This window comes from Andrographis paniculata, unplaced genomic scaffold (genome assembly GCF_009805555.1).
Source record: "Andrographis paniculata isolate CXL003 unplaced genomic scaffold, ASM980555v1 Contig53END, whole genome shotgun sequence".
NCBI lineage: Eukaryota > Viridiplantae > Streptophyta > Magnoliopsida > Lamiales > Acanthaceae > Andrographis > Andrographis paniculata.
In genome coordinates this window covers 1,689,267-1,700,501 of record NW_026137588.1, presented here as the reverse complement: position 1 = coordinate 1,700,501, position 11,235 = coordinate 1,689,267, and the positions used below count along the sequence as shown (strand labels likewise).

Below are 11,235 nucleotides of genomic sequence, written 5' to 3'. Positions count from 1 at the left end.
GAATTTTTGTTATTTGAGCTCGTGTTCGTGTTCGACTCGTTTAGGTTCGATTAAGCTTGTTCGAGTTCGTTCGAGCTCGTTTGTCTTATTTTAAAAAATTTATATATAAATTATAAAGAAAATTTAAAATTATTTTATTTATATATTTTAAATTAATATTTTATTTATTTTTAAATTATAATTATATATATAATATTTATAATGAATATATTATTTAAACGAACGTTTACGAACAAAGTTCGGACTCGTTCGTTAACCAAACGAGTCTGTTATATTGTTCGGCTCGGCTCGTTAACGTTTGCGAACGAGCTTTAATCGAGCCGAATCAAGTCGAGTTCACGAACGATTCGATCCGTTTAACAGCTCTACTCACAACGCATATGTATTTTTTGTAAGGGCTCAACCTGTTCATCAAACACTAATTTAAGAGGGCAAAATCCCATGGTAAAAATACTTAAAATTCTATTTTCTATTTAGAAGTACTTGTGGATAGTTGAGAAATTAAAGTCCAAATAGATTCAAACTAATTTCAAATCCAAAATAAGAAAAAGGTAAGAAATTGTAAGAGTGATAAGGAAACACTTTAGAATTATTTTGGTGTCGTTGATAAATTAAAAATAGGGTAAACTGTTTTTTTAGTCCCGTAACTGGACCCCCTTATCATTTTAGTCCCTTAAGTGGAGCATGTCGCAAATTAATCTCATAAGTGAAAAATTTTTCGTTGTTTTAGTCTTCCGGCGCCGGAGATGCCCGCGTGGCTCACCGGAGGTGACGTGTCCGCCAGGTGACATGGATTTTTTTATTTTTTTCTTTTTTCTTTTAATTTTTTTTAAATTATTTTTAATTTATTTTAAATTTTATTTGTATTTTTTTTATTTGGTCCAATTAAAAAAATTAAAAAAATTAAAAAAAAATGAAAAGAATAAATAAATCCACGTATCCGCCAGGTGTCGCTGACCTGGCGGGACACCTGGCGGACACGCCACCTCCGGCGAGCCACGCGGGCGTCTCCGGCGCCAGAGAACTAAACTAGCGAAAATTTTTCACTTATGGGACTAGTTTGCGAGAGGCTTCACTTACAGGACTAAAATGACAAAGGAGTCTAGTTACGGGACTAAAAAAACAGTTTACCGTTAAAAATATTATGGTAATCCGACACAAAAATACAAATTTAAGTTTTATTCTTACACAATTTTCTATCAAAAAAAAATATATTCGTTTTAAAATATTCAGTTTATATTATAATAAAGATAATTTATATTTATATATAAATATCAAAATATTTTTAATTTTTATAAAAATATCTATTTTTTTTTACTTACAAAAATAAAAATATTAAAATTTTTTACACACTTTCACTGACTAACAAATACTATTATTCTTTTAATTCACTAAAAAAAAATATAAGTAAAATATGAGTGAAGTGTAATATATTCTTATAAAATATTACATCCCATTATTACTTAAATTAAAAACTAAAAGAAAAAAATATATCTCAAGCAACACAACCTCTCTCTATATATATATATATTTATATTGGGTTGAGTTCTGGAATAAATTTCATAATTGAACAGTAGATGTTATAATAATAATAATTATTATTATTATTGTGATGCATTTAATAATAATTCTTATTAAATATGAATATAAATTATTTTCTCTTCGGTCCACGTATCATTTACATCTTTTTATTTTTGTCTTTTCATTTTCGTTCGTTTACACTTATTTTATCATTTTTTCGAAAAAAAATTATACACATTAATCTTATATTAATTTTTTTAATTTTAGATAGACTAAATAGTTATCTTGATTTATAATTATTTTTATAATACGATAACTATTTTTACTAATATATTTTTAATTATTTACTAATTATGCCTCTCATAAAATTTTGTATATACGGAAAAGCGGACATGATAGCAAGAATGGAAAGAGTATATTGTTTTGTATATAATCTTAAATAAGCATTTACTATTAATTTTTAAGATAGAAAAAAATTATATCAAAGTAGTCAACATTGTGCTTATTACGGTACAATTGTTCAATCAATATTTAATGTGATATATTTTCAAATTAAATTTAATTAATAATATTAAAACTTGAAAAAATATATATCAACAAATATTAGTGTTCATTTTAGACGACTTCATAACATAATAAATGATAGTATCGATGCATGTAACAAAGTCAGAATCCAATAATATTGACAACTGGCGCTGGATTGGGTTATTTGGCGTCGGTTGTAAACAACCGACGTCAAATCTTGCGCCACTTTTTAGCGTTGCTACAGAGCAACGCCATATTTTATTTTTTTAAATTTTTTTAAATTTTTATTTTAAAATTTAATTTTTATTTTTCTAAATTTTTAAAAAAATTTGTTTTAAATTATAAAAATAAAAAAATTATTTAAAATAATATGAAAAATTGAATATTTGAAGAATAATAGTGAAAAATTGAGTTATAATTGGAGTAAAATTACGGTAGCAACTGCATATTTAGAATTAAAACTGGATAAATGAAGTTGACGGGTTAAAGATAGCCTAAGAGAAATGATATATTGGTGATTTATAAATTTTCAATTTCTTTTTTTTTTTTTTGTGTGTTTATTAGTTTCACTATGATGAACAAGAGAACATTGTAAAAGTCAATCTAAATAATATATGAAAATTAAACTTTTAATAACATATTCTTTAATGTAAATTTTGACATTAAAAAGCAACCTTGATCTACATGATAAAGCTACAAATATTCAATTCAAATTTTTTTCGAAGAATAAAAAACTATGCATCTTATTATACTTTCAAAACTATTTAGAAATAACATCGAAAGCTTTGGCACCCGTGATATATATACTTCATATATGTATACATTTATGTTGAGAGATTAATGTATATGCATATATATATATATATACATAATACACACACAAACCCTACACCCCATCACAATATTTGCATGATCCAATAAGAAATATCACATGAATGCCAAATAAATTTTTTAGAAAAGTTATCTTTTTCAAGCATGTTGGAGCATAAAGGAAACAAGAAAAAGAGTTATATATGCAAGTAAGATATGTTGTCCACTACTTTCCTCTTAACAACTAGCTTCGACAATCCCCCCTCACACATAATTGTTTGGTTTTTGGATTATTGCTTCTTTTTTTTTTAAATAAAAAATAATCTTTGAATATCACATTTTTACAAAATTTCAGATGGAATAATACAAATTTTAAAATAAATTTATTAACGGACATACAATTTGTACTACTAAATTATTGATTTAATAATGTGTTTTAACCTCGCAATGATCGCCAAATTAGTGAATTGGGATAATAAGTAAGAATTGATTGCTTGATTTGGGTTAGGTCATAGTACATAAAAATAAATTTATACAATAGTGTCAAATTCAACATAATTTAATTGGTCATCAATTTTTATGATTGATATTGATTTTTAAGATATATTTATCCAATATAATTTATTAGAGAATTTTTTATACAAAACAATGTTAAGTTTAGGCGTGTTTGTTCTGAGTTATTAAAGTAGAAAAGTCGATATAACTATATTAAATTCATGAGTAGCATACTAATTTGTTGAATAATCATACGTTCTCAAAGAAGTGGGATCAAAATTTACATCAAATTTAATCGATTCTATAGTATTTCAAACATAGAATATGATTAAAACATATATAACTATAATTACTAAAAATATAATTATATATACTTTAAATTTTATGGATTTATATATGATAATTATAATCATATATTTTAAAATCATATTTACATTATCATATGGTTGTATGTGTTATTTATTTATTTATTTATTTATTAAATATGTTCATCTAAAAGTTTGCATTATGCTAGGGTGCTGGTTGCCCTAATTAGCACCATGTTGATTAACTTAATTAATACATTAAATATAAATCGACAATACATGTTATATAGATTGTTAGTAGGTACCCTTCTATTTTATATTATATTTATGACGTGTTAAACTACCTTATGTGTATATACTTAATTGTAAAATATGGTGTACGGACTATTGTCATGTACTGTCAATTTATACGCTAAATTACACAAAATCTATATGTAGTTTCATGAAATTGCGCTAAGTCCACTATACTTCTAAAACTACGTCAAACTCCTCATAGTTTCATAAACTCTACGTCTAACCTCTCGGCGGTCTTTATTTAACGGTATTTGACCAAAATACACTCAAACTGCGAATAAATTATAGAATCTTAATTTCTAAACCCCTAAAAATACAAATATATTCATTTTTTATATATATATTTAGCCTTAAAAAATAATAAATATACTCAAAAATAGTTATTTTTCTCGGATTTTAAGAGTTTATTTTTATTTTTTTTAGACTAAATATATGAAAAATAAATATATTTGTAATTTTAGGGGTTTAGAAATTAAGATTCTAAAATTTATTTGCAATTTGAGAGCATTTAGGTCAAATATCGTTAAATAAGAACTGCCGAGGGGATTAGACGCGGAGTTTATGAAACCACGAGGGAGTTTGACGCAGTTTTAAAAATATGGGGGATTTGGCACAATTTCGTGAAATCACAGGTGGATTTTGTGCAATTTAGCCTAATTTATATCATATATTTATATTTATTAGCATATATCTTATATTGTCAAATTATACTTCATGTGTTATATGTAAATTTAGTGTGTGTCGTCAAGACAATAACATCAGTGACGAAACTAGTGTCTAAATCTCCGGAGGTAAAATATTATAATTTATTTAAATTTAACTAATAAATTTAAATAAAAAATGATGATATAATTAGATATGAATGGGGGCAAATTGTATATAAATACATAAAAATTACACTAAAAAATCATAAAAAATCGGATTTGGGGGTCAAATACACCCCCCAAGCCCGAGTAATGTATCATAGATAACATAATATATCGAAACATGTGAATATGAATGTGTAACAAAACAAGATTAAAGGAATCTTTAGTCAAATAAACCTATTTTTTAACTTTGGCATTTGCATTATACATTGATTATGCACATTTGTAAATATTTTTTTATGTTTTGAAAATTATATTTAAATAAAGAATATTCAATATGGATTTTATTTCGTATAAAAGAAAATTTTACATAATATATATACACATAATTAAAATAAAATACTTTCTAAAAATATAGGGAATTTAAAATATAAATAAATTTATTTATTCAAATGAGTGATATAAATAAAAAAAAAATGACGAGTGGATCCTTCTTAAAAAAAGTAATTAAGAGCCAAAAAAATGTGAAAGTAATACAAACTTGTGTTCCAACTGTGAAATAAACATATTCGAAAAATAGTTTATTGTAGTATTAGGATTTGGTTGGTTTGTAATATTTTGGGTTTGAGTTTTTTATTTAATTAGTATTATTAATAATCGTGTTGGTTGAATATTAAAAAAAATAAATTGGAGCAAAAAACAAACAAACAATAGCAAAAAGCTCTCTAAACATATAGTTTCAAATAATATTTTACATTGTCTATCAATAATTACACACAAAAAAAAAAAATCACTATCAAATAGGCATTTTCATTAAAAATATAAAATATAAAAATATATATATTTTTCTTATATATTATATACTATATCACATTCAGCACCTATTTACAAAATATTAAACACTTATATTTTATTCATTTTTTTACCATTTTCAAAAACTCACAAAAACTTCTATACAGTGTTACTGCCTATGTTATCAAAGTACAACATTATTATTATCCAGTGTGCACTTTCGGGCAGCAGCTGCGGTTCCCACATATTAAAAAAAAATAAAAAAAATAAAAAAAAATAAAAAAAAAAGAAGGTACAACCTTATTACTTTGTGTTAGTTACATAAATATGGATTAGTTATCATGATTGAAAAATTAATATCCATGAATAAACAAAAATAAACCCTAACCCCATTCTCCTTGAATCACTCCTGAAATAGAGATATAATAAATCCAATTAATTGATAAATAATATTTCCTCATTCCATAAATTATTTGGGACGTCAAATAACTATTGTTTTATTTTTTTTTAAACACAAATTTTACTTTTTTTTACCCTTCATTTTATTTATCACTTTTACCTTATCAAAAAAGATAAATTTGTCAATTTATACAAAAAAAAAAAAAAATCTAAAAAACCGTGCAAATATACTTTAGAAAAATTATCAACAGACGGAGGGAGTATTAGTGATTAAATAATCTATTTTCATTTATACATCATGATACTCTTTTTAACTACACATTTTGGAAAATAAAAATTATATATATATATATATATTGCAAATTTAATAGACTAGTTGGACTTGTGACCGTGAGGTCATAAGTTCAAACATCCGACGATTTAGGTCACCTGCTACACATGGTTCGCCTAGTGTGACTTTTCCGTCGAACCTGGTTTGCAGAGTATTAGGTTTGGCCGGGGGTTTACCCAGTGTGCACTTTCGGGTAGCGGCTGCGGGTTCCCACAAAAAATAAAAAAAAACATTAATGGACTAGTACATACATTAAGTTCATAAAGTTCCTACATGAACACATAGCACATGATTCATTCCATTGAGTTGATTATTTGTATCTACTTATGCAACACATTATGTTATCTACCTAATCAATCATGCAATTAGCCTATAACCATAATTAAGGAGGTACAATTAATGCATTAGCTAGGACAAAATTTTGAATTTATTTTTCGATAAATCACTACTCAACCCAATAAAGTAACACATTATCGAAGATAAATTTACGAAAATAATTCCCTAAATAAAAATATATCTCTCGAAATAACAATGCACACAACCCTTGATATAACCGATTGTCGGTCCATTCCTCTTTCTTTGTGATAAAATTAACTCCGAAATTCCATCTTGTATATAAAGATATAAGTTAGAAAAGTAAAATTTATTTAACCTCTATATATATTTAATGAGTATAGAATGACCCCTTTATTGACTACTACATAGGGTAAATAGGAAGATTTATAATTTAGTTAAAATAGTAGCTAAGTATAATATGACTTCTTTGGGTAAATATATATATATATATATATATTACTATAAAGTAAATAGTGTAAAATAGAATTGGAAACATATATATAAACAAGACTTATTGGCTCACATGTGTGAAATTTTTTCATGTGCAATTTATTTTTGTCACATTGATTAGATCACATATATTAAGTAGGACGCGGTTTTGTTCTTTAATTTATGTCCAATAGATTATTAATTTATTTATTTTGAAAATATATAAATATAAATATATATATAGGGTAAATTATATAACACCCCGTTTAATTTTAGTAAAAATGCATAAAATACATTGTGTTTTATTTACAGCGTGAAATCCCCTTGTATTAATATAAAGTTTACACGGAACACTCTATTTGTAAAAAACTGATGTTTGGTTCCAAATAAAGACCTAAATTACGTAAGTTTATACAAATAAAAAATGTAAAATATCTTAAATAATTTTTTTAATAAAATAAATAAATAATTGATTAATCCTTCATTTTATAGTTTTTTGGAGACAAATTGTTATCTGATTTTTATAAAAACTATAAAAATAAATGATTGATCAATTATTTATTTATTTTATTCAAAAAATTATTTAAGATATTTTACATTTTTTATTTGTATAAAACTTTCGTAATTTAGGTCTTTATTTAAAACTAAACACCAATTTTAGACAAGAATGAAGTTTCGTGCAAAGTTTATATTAATACAAGATAGTTTCACGCACATTTAACTAAAATAAATAAAAGTGTTATATAATTTTATATATATATATATGAAAAGCTGTATGTATGTATATGTTGATGTGTATGAAAGAATAGAGGGCTGACTTTTTGTAAGCATATGAGTAAATGCTGTTTTGCTGTCCGGTTTTGACTCTTAGAAGAAGAAGAAGAAGCCCATCCAATAATCTATTCGATCTACACTATACTCTCTCTCTATACTCTACCCTTTTACCTCTTCAATTCTCTCTCTCTCTCTCTCTAGCTTTTTCTTTCTCTCTCTCTTAGCTGGTCAAGCCGCAGCTGGAGAAAGGGTCTCTTGTCTATATATTCCCTCACCCCCCCCTCACTTGGACTCTTGTCTTTCTACATTAAAACTACAGTCCCATCTTCTTCTAGAGTTAGAGTGAGAGAGAATAAAAATAGAAGTAGAGAGAGACAGAGGATATGGGAAGGCCTCCTTGCTGTGACAAAGTAGGGGTGAAGAAAGGGCCATGGACGCCCGAGGAAGACATAGTCTTGGTTTCTTACATTCAAGAACATGGCCCTGCAAACTGGAGATCTGTCCCAGCTAATACAGGTAATAATTCAATTCGATTTCATTGGATTTTGAACAAGATTTGCTGTTAAGGCTTCCTTTTTTTTTTTTCTTTTTTTTTTTTATTTTTGGTTGGTGGTAGCCATTAAAGCTTAGCGGTGTGTGCAATAAATATCTCTGCAACACCACCAGCTCATATTCACATCTCCCTATTCGAAAATTAATCGGTTTTTTTTTCTTCCCGACCGGTCCGGTTCTTCTCCAGGCTTGCTCCGGTGCAGCAAAAGCTGCCGGCTCCGGTGGACCAATTATCTCCGGCCGGGCATCCGCCGCGGCAACTTTACTGAACATGAGGAGAAGATGATCATCCACCTCCAAGCCCTCCTCGGAAATCGGTATAAATTTTTATATAAAGATCAAACAATTGATGAAAAATTAGGGTTAGATCTGATGGTGGAAGGAACCCTAATTTCGAAATTCCAAAAAACCCTAATTGATTAATTTCTCGATTTGTTCGATGTAAAATTTCAGATGGGCAGCCATAGCTTCGTACCTTCCTCAAAGAACCGACAACGATATCAAGAACTACTGGAACACTCACTTGAAGAAGAAGCTGTTAAAGAGCCAAGAAGCAAAATCAGGGCAAATTGGGAACAGTTCATCGTCGTCTTCATCAGAAAGTAAAATGATTTCAAAAGGGCAGTGGGAGAGAAGGCTTCAGACAGACATCCACACAGCCAAACAGGCGTTATGTGAAGCTCTCTCCCTCGACAAATCAGCTGTCTCCTCGTCGAATGCGACACTATTTTCTTCAATGGATCATCGGACTATTCCCCCTCAGCCATCTTCAACCTACATCTCCAGCACCGACAACATCGCCCGGATGCTCGAAAACTGGATGAAGAAACCCCCAAACACACCACAGTCATCTGAGAGCACAACTTCCATAAACAACATCAACAACAACAACAATCAATCGGTTAATCTGCCGAGCTCGAGCCCCAGTGAAGGCACTGCATTCAGCAGCTTCAACTCCCCGAATTCGGATGTCACGCAATCGGTGTCGGTGGAGGATCAAGAAGTTAAATTTGAGGCTGCAAACCTCACACAAGATCGAACTCATGGTGTGATCAGCAGCAAGAATGCTTTGGTGGATGTTCAGACGGAAATGCCCCTCAGCTTGCTCGAGAAATGGCTGCTCGACGAGGCCGGTGCGCAGGGGCAGGATGGGGATTTCATGGACATGGCTGGCCTTAGTGCAACTGCTGATTTGTTTTGAAGATATTGCAAGAAAAAAAAAACACATCTGCTCTCTCTTCGGAACAAATTAGCAGTTCAGTTCAAGTTAGGTTCTCATCAAGATCTTCTCTTAATCTATGAATCATATATATATATATAAATTACTACCAGCACATATATATATACATATATATCTTTCCTTAATCAAACTTTGAACTGATATAGTTTTGAATTAATCCCATATGTCAATTAGCCCCCTGAAGCCTGATGATGATCAACAGAAAGATGGTCCCTTTTGCTTGAAGAGAGACTGAAGTTGTAATTACTTGTAGTTTGTTAATTAATTAGGGTTTGTAATTGGGATCATCCTTAAGGAAAAAAAATAAAAAAATAGAAAAAAGAAAACCCACCCCCTCCCTACCCACCCACCCCACCCCACCCCACCCCATATAAATATATATATATAAGTCAAGAGATGTGCTGGATATATATAGCAGCAATAAATCAAGGCACAGTCTCTAGCTTAACATGATTGTACCTTGTGCATAGTTTGGTGTACATTTCTGAGAAATGAGAAACTAGGGTTTGACTTTTAGCATGCAAACTACTTTATGATTGGCGGCTTTAATTACGTAATTAATTAATTAATTTCACATTGGAATTGTGTGACTGTGAGTGTTCATTCAATTATTGTTGGGATCTTTTTTATGATTCGTGCCTAAAACCATCTTTGTGTTCCACGAAATTCACTTCTCTCGTGAACACCAAATTAAAAGTAACACTACTGTCACCTGTTCGATGTTTTAGAATTTCGAAACATGCTTCTAACTAGGCATTGGCTAAAGTAATTTCGATACCAAGAAAAATTATTTTAAATAGCCATCAATTCAAGCATTTGGCCTTAAAATTTATTCTAATCAAGAGGTAATTTTATTAGGGGAAGCATTCGGATTTTCGGTTCAATCCGAACCGATCCAATCCAAATTTTTTGAAAAAATCAATCCGATCGAACCGAAAATCCGAAATCCAAACTAAAAAATCTGAACCAATCCGAAAATTCGAAATTCTAACTTTGTTTATTATTTTTTTAAAATTTTAGATTTTTATAATTGTTTTATCATAATAAATTATTTATATAATAAATAAAAATAAGTATATTAAAATATAACTAATAATTTTGAATTTTTATTTTTATTAAAATATTAAATATATAATAAAAAACTATATTAAAATATTATATTTCGTATTTCGGATTGGTTCGGATTTTTAGTATACCGATTTTAAAACCCGAAGTTTATAAAATTTTCAATCCAAACCAATTCGAAAATCCAAAATATCCGAACCAAATTTTAAATTTCAATTTAGTTCGGATCGAATTTTCAAATTTCGGATATTTTGGTCACCCCTAACTTTTATATTTCTTAAGATTAAGGTAAAGTAATTCTTTTTGCTTTCACCTTAATTCAAATTCATATTTTCACTATAAGATCTTTGTAAAGTAGAGGTAACCATTGTTTTATATAAATTACATGTGCCCAAATTCTTTTTTACTATATATTTGATACTCAAATTTGGAATGATTTTTTATACAAAAGAAAAATTATGGACATGAACGAATAAATTATAGGAGTTGTTAAATGTAAGTATGTAACTTTCAAAATTGTGAAATTAATTGGTTTAAGTTCATGTTGAAATGAGCAATGTA

The 11,235-nt window shown here is 28.3% G+C and overlaps 1 protein-coding gene across 1 annotated transcript; it reads left to right on the top strand.

Moving 5' to 3' along the window:
• The first annotated feature begins 7,986 nt into the window (after positions 1-7,986).
• Positions 7,987-10,128, top strand: LOC127255343 (myb-related protein 306-like). The gene is made up of 3 exons (XM_051280843.1): positions 7,987-8,333; positions 8,557-8,686; positions 8,823-10,128. Exons 1-3 carry the CDS (start codon positions 8,201-8,203, stop codon positions 9,568-9,570), a joined length of 1,011 nt encoding a protein of 336 aa, XP_051136800.1. The 5' UTR covers positions 7,987-8,200; the 3' UTR covers positions 9,571-10,128.
• Positions 10,129-11,235: the final 1,107 nt, after the last annotated feature.